General features: G+C 30.6%; 2 protein-coding genes across 3 annotated transcripts; both read right to left on the bottom strand.

Annotated features, from left to right (window-relative positions):
* Nucleotides 1-3,826: 3,826 nt before the first annotated feature.
* Nucleotides 3,827-11,883, bottom strand: LOC107411349 (4-hydroxy-3-methylbut-2-en-1-yl diphosphate synthase (ferredoxin), chloroplastic). Its single transcript, XM_048468488.2, has 20 exons — nucleotides 11,577-11,883; nucleotides 10,752-10,991; nucleotides 10,060-10,217; nucleotides 9,329-9,435; nucleotides 9,128-9,228; nucleotides 8,968-9,044; nucleotides 8,323-8,442; nucleotides 7,995-8,225; nucleotides 7,572-7,688; nucleotides 7,396-7,470; nucleotides 7,206-7,283; nucleotides 7,015-7,074; nucleotides 6,857-6,919; nucleotides 6,546-6,690; nucleotides 6,212-6,350; nucleotides 5,377-5,454; nucleotides 5,137-5,296; nucleotides 4,948-5,046; nucleotides 4,733-4,837; nucleotides 3,827-4,315 (listed from the first exon to the last, which is right to left on the bottom strand). Exons 2-20 carry the CDS (start codon nucleotides 10,957-10,959, stop codon nucleotides 4,205-4,207), a joined length of 2,232 nt encoding a protein of 743 aa, XP_048324445.1. The 5' UTR covers nucleotides 10,960-10,991; nucleotides 11,577-11,883; the 3' UTR covers nucleotides 3,827-4,204.
* A 2,419-nt stretch (nucleotides 11,884-14,302) lies between these two features.
* LOC107411346 (uncharacterized) lies at nucleotides 14,303-17,684 on the bottom strand. Of its 2 annotated transcripts, none has more exons than XM_016018919.4 (5): nucleotides 17,526-17,684; nucleotides 17,141-17,378; nucleotides 16,110-16,285; nucleotides 15,567-15,858; nucleotides 14,303-14,541 (listed from the first exon to the last, which is right to left on the bottom strand). In XM_016018919.4, exons 1-5 carry the CDS (start codon nucleotides 17,590-17,592, stop codon nucleotides 14,475-14,477), a joined length of 840 nt encoding a protein of 279 aa, XP_015874405.3. In that variant the 5' UTR covers nucleotides 17,593-17,684; the 3' UTR covers nucleotides 14,303-14,474. The 2 variants fall into 2 exon arrangements, with proteins under 2 accessions (XP_015874405.3, XP_048323805.2); XM_048467848.2 differs by having other exon boundaries at nucleotides 17,141-17,397; nucleotides 17,526-17,661.
* Between the last annotated feature and the right edge of the window lie 244 nt (nucleotides 17,685-17,928).

The following is a 17,928-nucleotide window of genomic DNA, read 5'->3' as shown; positions in this document are numbered from 1 at the left end:
CTTTTTTTATTTTTTATTTTTTTGTGGGGGAGAGGTTGGGCGGCTAACATATTTTATTTTATTATTATTTTTTTTTTGTGGCTTTGCTTTCAATTTTATCATTTTTCACATGCAATTTTGCACCTTTGAAAATGAATCTGCTCTTACTTTTTAAAAAAAGACTCCTCGGCTTCTGACCATACTTATTGTACGAAACAATTAGATGCGTGCCAAAACGCTGAGCTTGTACCTCGACAATTAATCTGCTACATTCACGTCAAACCGGCCTAACTTGACTAGAAGTGTCATAATTTCTGTTTTTCTTTTATTCAGATAAACTTGATTGGATTTGATTAAATTATTTTAAATCTAATTCAATCAAATTAGATTATATATATATATATATATATATAAAATAATCTAGACCAATTTCATCTAATATAATCTCATATCACAAATGCATCTTTAAAATATTGAGATTTCTTAACCATTTATTCAATTAATGATTTAAATTTAAAAATCTAGCTAAGATTGTAACCTTTTAGTTTGGTATTGTTGCAACTTCAAAAAAAAAAACAAAAAAAACAAAAACAAAAACAAAATCAACTTTAATTATGCTCCAGAAATAATCAACTATAGAATTAACCGTTTTAAGTATTTGGTGAATTATTATTTTATAATAGTTGTATAATTCAATATCAGTGTTTGAGTTCTTGGTGATAATGGTATTTAATTGTCTCTACTATATAGAATGACTAAAAAATATATTATTTATTATCATCTTTTTATTTATTATATTATATTTTTATTATTTTAAGTTACATATATTACTAAATATTTAAGGACAGTGATAAATCTTAATGTCCTTCATATATTGGAGGGCATCGTCCATACTAACATTTTTATCTATATATAAAATAAAACTTATCATATATAAATTATATATATATATATATAATTTTGCTAAAGTGAATGGTTAAGTGTAGGCAAGCAATACCTATCCTTAAATTAAAAAAAAAGGAAAAAAAAGGAACACAACTCATAAGTACACATCTATTTATTGCTAGCCACTCAGTTGCCTACTATAGCAAAAACACACACACACACACACACACATATAGCTAGACTCAATTAAGACATTTAATATAGTAATATTTTTTTTAAAAGTTTTTTAATTATATTAAAAGCTGAAATATAAAATTATATTTATTAAATACCTAATTCTAACATGATTTATTTTTCTTAAATAGATTTTTAATATGTTATTAAATTTATATTTGATCACTAGCTATTGATATAATTTAAGAACTAATAAAAGAAGACCTTATATTATAAATATATATGTGTATGTGTGCGTCGAGTGTATATATATGTATATTATAATAAACAGGCTCAAATTAGATCCTTAAAATATATATTTTTTTTAACCCTTAATATAATCTAAAGATTGCATCTAAAACTAAAATTTAAAATTATATTTATTAATTGATGGATCCTAGTTCATTTTTTTTAAATAGTATTTTAATATATCGTCAAATTCATATTTGATTATTTTTTAATTTAAATTCTAATATTTGATGTGATTAAGGACTATTAAAGGAAAATTTGATATTAAAACATCATATTATCTCTAATAGCTCTATTTATCGTTAAGTTTTTTTTTTTTTTTTTTTTTTGGGGATACATCAAACAACTAGGCAAGAAAAAACCATTCTAATAGATTTGTCTAAATACTCTGTTAAACTGAAAAACAAAAAAAAATGTTAAGGTGACCCTTTAATGGAGGTTCTATCTGATGTTATTAATTTTTTTTTAAGTAAAATTTTCTTAAGAAATCAATTTTTTTCAATATATATATATACATGTAAATAATTAATAATCATAAATAAAATTTTGCACATTATTATTAAAAATAATTTTAAAATTAATTATATATTTATACTATTTATATTTAAATAATATCAATCTTTTTTATATTACATAAATATTAACCTATATTTATTAGTAAAGATGCTCTCAAATCAAATCTTTTTTTTTTTTTTTTTTGTGAAATTGATTGTGTATTATAATATTGTAAAGGCCATGGGACTATCTTCCACGTAGGACTTTTACAGTAGATCCATCTTAGCTTTTATTGCAGCTTCGCACCCTTACCAAGCTACACACTTTTGCCTTTTTGATTAAAAGTTATAATAAGAGATTTGGCAACACGTTCAAAAAAAGAAAAAAGAAAAAGAAACAAAAAAGATACGGCAACATAGTGACATGGTGAATTTATAAATGTTGTCATTTTTTTTAAAAAATTAGCGTGTAAAATTTTATTTATAATATAATTCAATAGTATACAAGATAAATGTGACAAAACTTTATATAAGAAATACAAACTAAAAAAGATAATTGAAGCAAAAAAAAAAAAAAAAAAAAAAAAACAGCTATAGCAGTAATATATATATATATATATATAAACTTTGTAAATATGCAAAAACTTTTGTTGAATAAAAGAATATTTAAAACTTGAAATATATATAAATCGAGGCTTAGAGTTTGATTCTATGTTAAAAGTTAGGTCCTTGTAAAAAAATATTGTAAAAACTGTAAAACTTTTACATCCACCCTAAACTTTGTCAAAACTCTTCCAAAATATTCTGCCTTTTAAATATTATGGCTTTCCTAAAATTAAAAAATATTATTGTGATTGTGATGATTTAAGATGACTTGCAAATGAATTTATTTAGAGCATCTACACTAGTGGATGTGGATTTTTATATATTTGGCATAAAAATTGATGGTATTAGAAATCTTTAATGATGAATATGAATTATTACTTATGGATATAAAAATTGATATCGTTTAAATTTATATGGGATCAATGTACAATCAATTTTAAAATTGTTTTCAATGCTAATATATATAAAAACTATTTATTACTATTAAGTAATTAAATATTTTATTAGTTTATTTCTTTTTTGAAATAATTGATTTTTTAAGAAAAATTTTGCTTTTCGAAAAATTTTAGAATATCTAATAGATCCTCCAAAAGTAAAGGATCATTTTGACATTGTCTATTCTTTTCTTGCCACATCAGTATAACAGAATGTTTAGATAAATTCATTGAAAATGTTTTTTTAGATGACTGTTTATTTTTTTGATGTGGTAAAAAAATTTGTTAAAAGATAGAGCAATTAAAATGAATAGCTATGGCATTTTAGCACCAGACTTGATAGAATTAGTATCAATGCTAACTGTCAGCTGAACGGTTCACAAAAGAACTACCGATGGGCATTAAGACTAATTTATATACCATTGGAAATGCCTATAAAAGACTAAAATGATACTTGTCAATTTTTTTTCGAAATTTACTGGTTTGTATTACTCTTTATATAAAAAAGTTTTCACGTCAATACCAATATAATAGTTGAAAATCAAAACCTTTTTGATCTGATTTAAAATTGCTTAAAAGATTGACATTTACATATATGAAAGTGATTTGTTAAGAGTTCACGTAGAATTCACTTTGTACTCATAAAACTTTAGTTCAAAATGCCCATGTGTCACAGAAATGTATTTTAAAATTTTGGTCTTAGAGCAATCTCCATTCTAAAGACCTATGTCTTAATCTGAAAACTTCCATGTCAAGAAGCCTTATTTATGCATACATGTATATTTCAACTTTTAGAAACTATCTACCAAATTTTGATGGAAGACAAAGTAATAAAATAAGTGCTAAAGATTGCCACTCCAATTAGATTTTGGTTTTCAGTTTTAAATCATTAAAGATATCACCCATATGACTCACCAATTTTATTTTATTTTTTGGATTGCTCATTACGAACTGAGTGTTTCAGGAGATTCAATCATCTCTACATTTTTATTTAGATAATATGCTTATTGATAAGATTAACAATGCCACCACTTTAGCAAAGCCACAAAACTATAAACTACAGAGAAATTTTCTAGCTACTGTATCTCCGCTTTGCATTTTCATCAGTAACTCGTGATTTAGCATCACATTGGAGCATTACTACAATGTTTAACCGTACACTACATGAGATTTCCATATTAAGCTGCTGCTTTGCATATAAAATTATACATGCATAGTGCGTTCAGCTTTAGATATTTTGTTGCTATACTTGTAATGCTTTTTGACGAGGGCTCAAACATGTACCTCAAAAATGTACAACAGAATGTCGATAATGATCCCCACTCAACCCCTTCTTTCTACCGGCTACTCTTGCTCTTCTTCTGCAGGAGGGTCAACCCATCGACCGTTCTCTTTTATCAGCTCGATCAATGCTTCAGTTGCATGTTCCATTGCAATTCCGCGCTTCACCACAGTCTGAAACAGAATCCAGGTTTCCATCAATACAAGACATTTTGTATTATTTGATCAACAATTAATTATGACTCAACAATGCATCTAAGAAACAAGAAGCTCTTAGATAAAACAAGATGGAGAAGAAGTAGCATCATTTATGCAAGGAAATGAAAAACAAAACTGGGAGTTCTAGAGATCCACTCAGACGATTTGCAACAACTTATAATAAAAAATAAAATAAAAATATTCAAGGGCGGGGCCTTGTCAATGGTGAATTGCCAGCCTGGCTTTATCCCCACAGGAAGTGAGGATCTTTCTCAATTTTATTTTCCATTTCACCAGTTGAAGTGTACTCGGCACCAATCTTTTTGAATGGGCCAAATAATTCAAAACTTAATTCTACTCATATAAATTCCAAAGCAGGAAAGGAGAGGTTACCTTCCCAACATAAAGGTCAATCTTTCCAGGAGCACCACCAACATACCCAAAGTCTGCATCAGCCATCTCTCCAGGTCCATTTACAATGCAACCCATGATAGCAATCTGACACAGGGAATGAAGGAAAGCAAAATTATGAGAATAATTTGTTCTCATTAACAAAGAATTTCAGTTCAAAATATTCTAATCACAAAGAAAGTGAATTAAGTAATTACTGAAACGCCAGGCAGGTGTGATGTCTTTTCTCGTATTTGTGCACTTATTTCTTGAAGGTCAAACAAAGTTCTGCCACAAGATGGGCATGAAACATACTCCTGCAATAAAATTTTAGGAATATAGTGAATTGACTTTAACTATCATCTTTCCAAATTATGTCAACCTGGTTTATATCAACAACTTCATACCGTCTTTGTATTCCGCATTCTGCAACCTTGTAGTAAGTTGAAGGATGTATTTCTAAGAAAATCAAAATCCTTATCTGGGGCCTCTAGTAAAATACCATCTCCAAGTCCATCTACTAAAAGTGCCCCCGCATTTGTACCCGCACCGATAACCAAATCATCACTATAAGAAAATGGTTGTGAGATAAAACTACTATATTGCCCAATTTTGGTTGTATGGAAAACTGATCTCTTAAAGATTACCTATGAATTCCATTAGGAAACTGAATATGGTGTATTACAGGGAAGCTCAGGGCATTGTCTTGCAGATACTCAAAAAGCCTAGAGAGAACATGTAATTGCAAATGGTCAGGACTCAGGAGTGCGCCAGACATGCACAAGGTAGGGAAGAACATTTATAAAAGTAAAGTAATGGAACTGCAATTTTAGGCAATTAACATTCTTCATAGAGAAGAGCATGTTTCACTTTTTGTTAAAGTACCGTATAGGAAAATGCTTCACTGGATCACAAGCCTAGCAGTCACTAAGAATTTCTGTACGAAATCTTTAAAAGCTAGTGAATACTATACTACACATGCAAGAGTACGGAAATAAGGGATAAGGTGTCCACAAATCTAAACACAAAAATGATTACAAATGTAACACATGAAAATATTAAGATGGTGCACCTTTAAGCTCAAGGAAGTCTTTTTTTCATGAGTTTACAGTTTACAGTTTGAAACTTAGAACTTCCTATCTGAGTGAAAATTGCTGCACTAATTTGTGCCCCTGAATTTTTTATTCACATTCAGTTGGTATTTATCTTGTTAAGTCCACTTTCTAAGTGTTTAAGTTTTGGGACTTAACATTAGTAATTAAAAAAATATGTATGACCATACATTAAGTCTTAAACGCCTACTGTGTTAGTTTAACATAAATAATTTGGGTAAGCTCCTAACAGTTTTAAGCTTTTGGAATTGATGGTAGTTAACTATTAGTAACTAAAATAAAACCTTGACTTTTTTAAAATATGGCCACAGTCTTGGGGAATCTTTATTGTTAAAGCAGTAATATTTGCACGAGTCACAGAATTGTTTACCTCCTTGCAGCATGCACTCTGCTGATCTTAGCTTCATCGAAGGGTAGATCATGAAGAATCATTGTAGCATCAACGCTTTTGAGAATTTCCAGCTCCTCATAAGGTTCATCACCACGTAAAGAGACAACCAAGCGTGTTCCTACAAGGTAATTTATTAACATGATGTGATTAGTAGGCTACATAAAATAGCTTTACCCCAACTCAAAACCGTTCCTCCCTTGGAAAGAGAATACAACTTGGATATAGAGGCCAACATTAAAAAAAGGTCCAAATTCAAGAAAATACTCTGTTCAACAAGTAATCAAGTACTAGGAGATTTTTGACAAAGTAGCACCTTCTGGCAAAAGCTTGTATGCACCAGTTGATAATTCCTTAAGATTTACTAGAACCATGGCATTGGGCAGGGGCTTAGTTAATTGCTCTGACAAGGGAGTTATCACTCCCAAACTTATGTCTATTAACCTTTTGAGAGCTAACCGCTGTTCATAAAACAAAACCAAAAGCACATGATTCACATTTACTTGGAGAATTAGGAACAAAACAGTAAAGACGCTTAGAGAGAACATTATGGCATGAATAATAGGGAGAGGAGAAAAGGATTTTGCTTTCCTAAAATAAGAAAGAAAAGCTCAGAAAGGTTCTTACAGCATCAACATCATCAACTCGAGGAAGTTCTCTCAATAAGATTGAGTCCACTGTTGCCAGATCCTAAATCAGTAGAGATACTCATGTAAATGTATCTCTGAAAAAATAAAGATGTTGCACAATCAACGTGCTAAAAAATTTAAAAAGGAATACCAAACCTTAAATGGCATGCCAACAACAAGTTTTGCTGCTAGTGACTTGTACAGGAGTTCTGGCATCTAGAAAGAACATAAAATACATTAGAACATAATCTGAACTCAAAACCCAATTACATTCCCCCCAAATGAAAAAGAAGTAGCATAAGAAGTAGGAGAAATGGAGTAATAGAATGTATGATGTCCAGTGCTACCTTTAACTGATCTAGGGATACTGACATGAGAACAGAGCCATCACGATGCAGTACACCTCTATAATCCACCTCCTCACCCTATAAATTCAGGTAGCAAAACTCAGATTTAAAAAATAAAAAATAAAAAAGTTAACTTACAGCAGTTTGAATCATTGCAGGTTGACAATTTTCGTATATAGTAAAGATCAACCTCCTTTTGAATTGGCAATTGACCAGATCGGCGCTGAAAATCAAAATAATGCCTGTGCTTCTCTTCAAATGGAGCCTGATGCAAATTTTACCAGAATAGAAATTAAAAATGCCTTTTGAATACCATAGATTAAAGAAAATATGTTAATCCAATCAAAGGTTAGTAAAGAATCCTACCACCCCTTGCTGAAGATCAGCTGCTTTCATGCCCAGGTTAGCCAACCTTCTGCAGGGATCTATCTCCTCCTCTGGTGGTTCAGTAAGTGAAACCCTGATAGTATCTCCCAATCCATCCTGCACAACCAATTTTAGAGTTAAATTAAGGCTGTAATCCCTATATACATAATGCTTCTTAGTTATTTGCATGCTATTGAGAGAGCTAATATTCCAGAGATTCACTAGCCTATGTATTTATCATAAGCAAGGTTTGCATTTTAAAACCCAGCACATCTATTATGGTGGTTTAACAAAAGCACACAAACTAAGAATAACCAAAGTATTTTAAGCAACCTTAATGGCTTTAAATGTCAAAACATTACCAAAATATTGAAAGTTTAATAGTCTATCTGCTCCATTATGAACCCAAAATTAAAATGGTACCTGAAGAAGGGTCCCAATGCCAATTGCAGATTTCATCCGCCCATCCTCACCTTCTCCAGCTTCAGTAACTCCCAAGTGTAATGGGTAATCCCAGCCTTGAACATACATTTCAGCAACAAGAAGACGATAAGCCTGTACCATGACAACTGGATTGCTTGCTTTCATTGAGAAAACAAAATTATGGTAGTCCAATTTCCTACAAATCCTTGCGAATTCAAATGCAGATTCAACCTGTTTGATGAATGCCAATGAGAATGAAAACACTCAATTTGTAGAAAGGAAAAAGCTAAAAATCTGCTCAAATGAATGGAATAGGAAATTTGTTCACCATTCCCCTTGGAGAATCACCATAGTAGCTCATTATACGATCAGAAAGGCTGCCATGGTTCGTCCCAATACGCATTGCTCTTCCATATTTTTTACATTTTTCAACCAATGGGGTAAAAACCTGGTATAGAAAACAAAAAATATATGCATTTATTTCACAAAGCCTTTATAATTACTATTAACTTCTCTAAGGAACAAAGTTCATCTCTAAATATGTCAAAACTTTCAATAAACATGAAGAAGGCTGAGAAATTAAACCATAAATGACAAATAAGAAAAGATATGATTCTTGATTTTGGAAAGTTCATGACATCCAAGGACATAATGTGTTCATAGAATTCTTAAGTACATATATGAGTCATAGTCGATATGCAACAAAAAATAAAAATTGTAAAGCATTGTTGGGGAAATGCAACAGTACAGATTACAGTTACCAGTTTCATCCCCTTGCTATATTTATTTCTATCATTATTCTATAATAGTTTACATAAAAACAGGAACTTGTTTTTGGATGTTTGCCAAAAATAATAATAATAATAATAAAACTCCGTGAAATGGAAGCCTAATTTTCCAGAATCACAGATAAGTGCTTGATTGAAATCTTAATCCTAGATGCAACCTTGATTTGTTAAAATGAATAGTTTACCTTCTCAATATGCTCAAGTTCTTTTTGATAATCATCGTCAGTGTATTCTAGCTTCTCAAACTGAGCCCGTCTGTCAGCTGCATTGAACCACTTAAGATGAATCCAGAATTCTGTCTCTAATTGGTATAAAAATTATATACTTGAATGGAAAACTGTATACCAAAATTTCCAGGGTTGACACGAATTTTGTCAAAGCACTCAGCTACTCTTAATGCAACAGAAGGAGCAAAATGAATATCTGCCACGAGAGGTATGTTATAACTGCATATACCAATGGTCAGTCAGTGATATAGGCACCCCTTATAAACATTCATAACCAAAATTTTCAAATTCCACTAAGCATAAAATATATAAGACCTACTTTTTCTGTACAAGAGTATTCTTAATATCAAAACAAGCATCTGCTTCTTTCTTCCCTTGAACTGTTATTCGAACAATTTCTGCTCCCTTGTCGGCTATTCTCATTACCTGTGAAAAAAACAAAAATTATAACCCCTTAAATTGTATGACAATAACCAACAAGTTTGTGCTAGCAATAACAAGATGGTTTATTTATTCTTTTAATCAGTTTAGTTTTACTTATTTTATACAGCTCATGCTATTACTAAATAATTATTCGATTAGTCATCATTAATACCATATATTAAAAATATCTGCAAACTACGGGGGTTTCTTATTTAATCTTATATTCATCCATCGTCAATACAGAAATCCATTTTGCTAATAATTACTCTTCACTTTGCTTGTGCATTTTTCCTATTGTATAAATTACTATATAAGTATAATATATATATATATTTTTGGTGAGTATTTGAGGCAAGGACCTGGCCTTGAGTTTTGAGTAGATTGTCCATTAAGCTAAGACCTTCGTGACAATTCTTATAACATATCATTATATATTTATTATGCCAGGGGAAGTAGTTATCCTTTGTAATATCCAGCATCCATATACACATAATCTATCATTTGTTCTACCAGATATGTGACAAGTTTAATGATGCTTGCTTAGATCTAGTCCAAATCTTTTCCCACGTCAGGACAACAAAATATAAGGAATTGAACATATAGAAATGCATAAGGAAGTTAAATAACCTCTTCAACTGTTGCTGCAACATCCTTCGTGTCACTTGTAGTCATTGTCTGAATCCTTATCGGATGCTCACTGCCAATAGCCACATTTCCAACCAACACAGTCCGTGTCTTCCTTCTAACAGTTTTGTGTACCGATTCGCAATACTTCTGCCTAGGAACTATATTTAAATAATTGAACATCAATTAAAAAGAAAAAAAAAAAAATCTCATATAGGTAGAAATACAAATAAGTGGTAATTACTCTGTTGATTCTTAGTCCAGCTGCTCAGACAAATGTGAGGAAAAATAAAAAATAAAATAAAAAATAGGACAACAAAAGAAAATTCTCTATGAAAAAAAAAAGAAAACAAAAAACCTTCTAGCTATTAATGGTACGATTTATTTACACAAACATCCTATGGCCATACTATTTGGTATTTGGTGGTCTCTTTCTAGATTGAATCCAAGTTTGCACACCTCTGATGCAAACGTAAATATCAATATTAACTTAAAACCAAATAAAGAGACTTTTTATAAGTTGGATAATGGTCTTTCTGACTCCTGAAGTACGGAAAAGTCAGCCCAAAAAAAAAAAAAAAAAAAAAAAAAAAAAACGACAGAAACCCGAACAAATGCGTCAACAGAAATTAAAATTATGCTATATACAGAATAAGCCGAAAGATCCCAAGTGTAAAAGAAGAAGAAATGAATACCTAACAAAGGGCTGCCCTCGGAAGCGGGCTGAAGTTCGGCAATATCGGAGCCGGGATTTGAATTCCGAATCACCGAGATTCTTTTCCTACCATAATTAACCCTCTTCAGATCAGAGACTTTAACAAAATCGAAGCTTTTAGCAAAGCCTAAGCTTGAGTCCCTGCTCTTCAGACCCGTAAAAGAAGCTGGAACGGCTCCGGTAGCCATTACCACACCAGCAAAGCTTTTCCTTCACAGTCCTACAAACATAATTTTTATTTTTCTTAATTAAGAATAAAACTTTAATAATCAATAGTTTTGCATATATATAAAATGGAATTGATAGGACTTCGTTTGGTTGTCAAAGAAAATTGAGCAAATTAATCACCACCGCACACATACCCCAAAGAAAATATTTTTGTTTTTGGTAATTAGTTAATTGCTTGAACTCGGTAAACATTAAAAGATAAAATAGAAATTCATTTATTTTCTTCTGTTTTCTTTCTCCTTTTTGAGGTTTCACGGCATGCAAACAGTGGATTAGCACTAAGGATGTCAGTTCGATTTAAAATAAAATTAAATCGCATAAAATAAAATGATTAAAAGAATGACCTTCAGCAAACTGAAAACACTCAAAAACAAGAAGAAAATTTAAAGAAATTTTTTTTAAAAAAAAAAAGTCAAAAGTATATTAGTGATTTTATCTGCTTACGAAAATGAAGGAATAGTGGAATTAGCTGAAATGAAGCTTAATCAAGGTCGATGAAGTTGAAATTTCGAAAACAAAAACAAAAATAACCAAAAAAAAAAAAAAAGAGAGAGAGAGAGAGAGAGAGAAGGATCACCTTGAAAGCAGCTATTCTACCACTGAGCCAGCTTCAATAGGCTTCAAAAAGAAAAGCGATTGAGAGGGAAAGAGAAGTCTCTGGAGGGAGGAAGGGAAAAAAAACTGGTGGTGGTGGTGGAGAGTGAGAGAGAAGGAGTTTCTTACAACTTAGAACTCCTCGCTTTGTTTTTTTTTTTTTTTTTTGTTCCAATGGATTTTAAATTTTATATATATATATATATAATATAAAAATAAATAAATAAATAAAATAACTAATTGTCGTTCTCGGATGGATGGTTGGGGCGAGACGAACACGACATAAACGTTTTCCTCGGCATCTTCGTTATCCATCCTCCCCCACCTCAACCAGTCACCATAAAAATAAAATAAATTTTATAAATTTATATATGTATATATATACACACGTGTCTTGTGGTGTGGTCCCTCATATTTTGGAAATTTTCATCATTGTCTCAAATATTTGATTAATGGGCGGGTATTTTATGGATCTAAATTGAACATATTTTAGTTTTTTTTTTTTTTTGATATTTTGATTTTGAAATTGAATTTCATTTGGAAAATAATTTTTAAAAATTAGTTATGTAATCAAAATTTAAATTTAGAGATTAAAATGTCAAAATTCCAGTTTCACAAGCAAAAATATCGAAAACATATTCAATTTAAGCGGAAATACATTAATTATCCTAAATTTATTTGCATATTACTCCCCAAACTATTAAAATTTGTTACATTGTTTCTTAAATAAACTATTGCTTTTTTTTTTATCTCTTTAATCTAATATTGCAACTTTTTTTTTTAAATAAATTTGGTGAAAATAATGTTACATGGTGTATATATATGGTTAAAAATTTTATTAACACTTTTTCAGTTTAGTTATTATTTCATTAAAACCTTATGTTTTTCAAAAACCATCATTTATCTTTTTTTTAATTTTTTAAATCGATAAAAAAAAAAGATAATATATTAAGTTTTTATTAGTTACTTTTAACAATTATAGATTAAAATTATATTTTTATGATATTGTTCAATTATAAAATAAGAATTTTTAATTTCTTTTTAATTTTAACTATAAAAATTGACAAAAGCTTTTTTTTTTTTGGAACAAAAAATTGGCAAAAGTTGACAAATGGATAACTTAATAGATATAGAAAACTAAAATAAAGTTAATAATGATTTTTCAAATGTATACATCTAAATTAAATAATGGTAAAACTCATATAATATAAAGGAAATTTGCCATATATATATATATATATATATAATTTTCATTGCTTGATCTGATTAAAATAATATAAAATAATAATTTAAAAGGCAACAGTGACAAACTTTTGTAGTTTGAAGGCAAAACGAGAAATGTAAGGTAGCTTGCAGGGAAAAATGATATAAATCCTAATTTTCATACCTTACAAGGGCTTAACTGACAAAAAAAAAAAAAAAAAAAAAAACCATGATACACACTCCGGTGAGAAACAGCCAACGAGGAATCTAAATGAGACCATTTAACCCAAAAAAAATGTTGAAGTCCAGACTATTTAATGTAAAAACGCCTTTTCCACGTGTTCTTTTGTCTCTTCCCTCTGACTTTAAGCACAGTTTGGACAGAGACTACTGGTTACCAAGTTTTATTTTCATTATTACAAAATAAAAAATAAAAAAAAAGGTTTTATTTTCTAATTAAATAACACATATTTATAATAGAATTTTTTTATATATTTATATTTATTTTCCTGCCAAATTTAGTTCAATTACATAAATTTTTCTAATTAATTTGACAAATTAGTGGTATTTAATATTTAAAATAAAATAAAATAGTTTGTAAGCAAAAGTTATGTTATATGAGTTGTGTATATTTAATTTCATCAAATTCATATATGAAAATTGTATGATTAGATCTTTCGTTGGGACATGACTACTTGTTATAATTGACACCTCAGATTCCACCACTTAATATAAAATGCAAGGGTTTTTTTTTTTTTTTTAAGTATAAAAGATGAAGTGTAAAAATTAGTTTTTTTTTTTGTTTGGTCATAAAAAATTAGTAAAATTGAGTAGGTATAAAGAAAGGTAAAATATGGCCATCCTTCATTTTTGAATTATGCCGTTTATTAAGTTAACAAATGGTTACTAAAGAAATTTAAATTTGAGTAGTTTAGTTGTTAGAGTACGGTTAGTACCATAAAATAACCAATTTTTTTTTTTTAAGATCATAAAATAACTATTTTAAGAGCATGAACTTTCAGAATTTTAAATGCAATTAATTTTATTATTAAAGCAAAAGAGTGTTGGCTCTAATTACGTAAAGTAAGTTGCTCACATGTTTTCAGGATCCAAATACGACAGGAATCATAACACAATGGTGGACTGGCCGCTTTAGAAAGATCATTAGATCAGGTACACCTGTTGGTGATGGCCATTAAAATATAGATATAGAAAAATATACTCACAATTAAAACCTGCTGCATAAATAATAATATATTTCTATTCACATAACCTTTTTTTTTTTTTTTTCAATCATGTTACAGTATTTTATATTTTAAAGGAGATGATGTGGATGTGAAATACACATTATCACTTTAAGCTAAAAAAGAAATACACATTATCACTAAAACACAACCATTCAAAGATTTGTAGCCAAATTTTTTAACCTTTTTTATTTTGCTCTAAAGGGCATTGAGAAAAAGTTGACTGAAATCAAGTTAAGCTTTTAATGGGATCTTATCACCCTAACAGTGCTTATGCCATTAGACCGTGCTATTATTTTATGATAAAATTATATCATCTTCGACAGGCTGGAGGATGAGACAAGATTCTTGCAGAATAACAGCTCTACTTTTACCGGCATGTGCCATTGAAATCTTAAATATACATAACAAAGAAAAGCTTCACGTGTTAAATATCAAGTTGTTGCCGTGTCTTCCACTAGAGAATGCGTTTCAAGGATTGTTACAGTTTCTTCCTTTGCACTGCAAAATACAATTCCAAAACAGAGCATGGTTAATAACCCGCACATATCCATTTGCTACAGTGCGTATCATTTACTTCTCTAATCAAATATCCATTGCCATTCCGTAATAAGAGGAAACAAGTGATTCTGCTAGAGTATATCAAATCAGCAACATTTAATTTACTTTAATTCTTTTTATTGATTAAAACCAAATTCAGTTGTGAAAGGATACTAAAAATATACAATGGCCAGAAGAGAAGAAGCTATATACGGCTAAAGAACTTATTAAATTCCTTGTTTGTTAGAGGACCATTATTAGAAACTCCTTTTAACCTTGATGATGCAAGATGGCAACAATCTTTAAGAACTCATCAAAGATTGGAAAAACCAGATTCTGAGGCCCAAATTTTGAATTGGTATGATGCAGGGTGAAAATTGGCTTACTTGGGACCTTAAAGGATCCAAGTAGTTTTAATTTAATTTATTTATTTATTTTATTATTATTATTTTAGTTTCCTAATGTTTTCTACTTTTTAGGTGGTTTGATTATCTAGTTTCCTTATTTAATTAGGGTTTTTTATTATTTTCGTTTTATTATATAGTTAGGTGGTTTTATTATAAATAGGAATTTCTATAACCCTACGAATATTTTTTTAAAATTTATTTTTTCTGATTTTGTGTGATACAAACCAAAACTAAATTTGATGTCTAGGGATTTTAGAAGTGATTCCTAAAATTATTTTAGTGTGATAATAGAATCTATCTTTAATTTTTCTGCTTCTTTTCTATTCTTCCTGTCCTACATACTAGCTTACGCTAAAGCCATAGCAGATTTACTTAATGCTTCAAGAATCAAATTGTAACCATTTACAATCAGTTTATAATTGTAATTGAAAAGCTTAATTAGTTACTAATACGATGCTAGTTAGCTTCACTCTACCCAAAAAAAAAAAAAAAAAATTGTCGCTACTTGTTTCACACTTAGCCATATTAGAAAGCTATAAACACTATAAAGCAGAATACCTGCCCCAGGTGAATCCTTACCTTCCAGGTCTAAGAATCTTGTACTTCCCTAAACTGGTGAGGTCCACAACTGTTGAGCCTGCTCGACCTGAAGGAAGCTCACCACCGTCATAAACATATGCACAGTGTTCCCAAAGGTTCTCAAAATCTTTGATGCAAACACTACTCGGCTGCCCACTTAAGTTTGCACTAGTAAGGGCCAATGCACTCCCAGATCCACGGGCAATGACCCTGATGAAGTTATAGTCAGGCACTCGAACCCCTATACTATCCAATCCTGGGTTCAAAGATTTCTCAAGAATACTCGATTCCCCTGAAAATATGAGATTGAGCTCATAAAGATTGTAGAGATTAAAAGCCAAAGAACAAAAACAAGTACCACCAATAGAAGTCGAAGCTGACATGCCCAGTTGATTTGCATGATTATTTATATGTTAAATAGATATTTGATCCGCAAGTTCTTTCTTTTTCTTCTTCTTCTTATTTTTTCTTTTTCTTTTTTTTTTTTTCCTTCTCTCTCTCTCTCTCTCTCTCTCTCTCTACAAGGGACACATGTTCACAAACCTCGCTTTAGTACAACAGTAACAGGTCCTGGAAGGAGAGACTCAAGCAAGCCCTGTGGCAAATGTTCTGTGACAGCATAGCGTTTTATGTCTGAAACATCCCCAACACATATTGCTAGAGGACTTGTATGTTTACGTCCTTTAATCTCATAAATCCTGTTAACTGCTTCCAAAGAACTGCAATAACGGTCGCATAACAACTTCAAAAAGGTAGAAGGATGTGAGAAATAAAGAAAGGAGTACGAAAATTAAGTCAAGTCTAGCTTAAATATTTCCAAGATTCAGATGAGATTGTTATAAGAAAAGAATTTGAGGCATTTAGACAAGATAAAGCAATATAGAATTGCTAATGGTTATCACTTTCATTTCAAGATATTCATATATTATTCAACATACAGCTTCTAATTCCTGATAAATCTAACACAACAGAGAACGTTTTACAGGAAGTTCCGTTTGGTCAGACAAGAAGGACCAGAGACTGAGAAACCCATATCTCTGAGAAGTGCAACTTTCAGTTTATCCGATGTATATCAATTGTTATTTTGGAAAGATACCTATCATTTGATTGATCTCAAAACAAGCATGCAAATGCAACGTAGTTTGATAGGGAAGTAGACACTTTATATTCTTCCAGGAGTCAAAGACTCATTAGATTGATACTTCACAAAATCTTTCTCCTCCAGGTCTTAATGATCAAGTCAATAAACTTAATTTCTAACACAACGAGACTATACTTTTATATGCAACGCAGCTTCAATTGAAATAGAGACTCAAACGCCTCACCAGTATCTACATTGTAAAGCTTTCTATCCTAGTCCTACCATTGCAGCAGCTAAACGTCTAAGTCCATATACCAAAAAATAAGACATTTCTAAAGTGCAAATAAAACATAAAGCATAAGAACACTTGCTTAAAAAACCCAAAAACTACACATTCTGATATCATCCAAGTAAATCACCAACGATATTGCATTGAGGAATTTGAACATACAGCTTGAATGCAAAATTCGCAATAACCATTTTGGAACCATACCAAGCATCACAGGCGAATCCATAGAGTGTGTCGGTGGGCACAGCAATGACCTTGCCGGTTCTGAGAGCTTCAAAAGCCTCTTGAGCATAAGCTTCAGAGGCCGGACGAACCAATGCAAACTTATTCTCAACAAAACCCGTATCATTGTTGTCAAAACTCTGAGCCATTTGCATCGGAAAACTACCACTCAATCTCGTACAACTGCACGAGAAAGGCACAAACCCAATCTTGGGCACACCTAATGAAAACACATAAGTCTGTTCAACGAGCGCGCGCTTTAAGCATTAGAAAAGAATATTTTGCATACAGAGAGAGAGAGATAAGAGAGGAAAGAAAGAAAGAAAGAAGAGAGAAAAAAATGGCGGTTGAGATGGTTAAAGAGCACCTCTGAGAAAGGGAGAGAAGGGATTGCGTAGTGGAAGTAAGTCTGTAATTCTTGTCGCAAGGTTCATTCCTACTCTCACTCTGCCACACTCATTGACCGTTTGTGTCAACTGTTCATTGCAGACCGAATGCCCTAATTCTTTTTCCTTTATTTATTTATTTATTTATATTATTGTGTTTTTTTTAATTGAAAATTTTATTTCGGGTGTTATATAGTTGGGTGCAAAAGTCCCCTACTTTTATGGTGTGCACATACCAAATTTCAGGTCTATAAATTACTTGTAAAGGTATAATTACTTTTTGTGCTACTAATCCAACTTGAAATATTTAAAAAAAAAAAAAAAAAAAGAGTTTGGGTAATGAACAGAAAAATCCTATATAGAAGGAAGTATTTCTTTTCCTTG

The sequence above is a fragment of the Ziziphus jujuba genome, chromosome 10 (genome assembly GCF_031755915.1).
Source record: "Ziziphus jujuba cultivar Dongzao chromosome 10, ASM3175591v1".
Taxonomy (NCBI): Eukaryota; Viridiplantae; Streptophyta; class Magnoliopsida; order Rosales; family Rhamnaceae; genus Ziziphus; species Ziziphus jujuba.
This window is presented reverse-complemented; position numbering and strand designations above follow the sequence as displayed.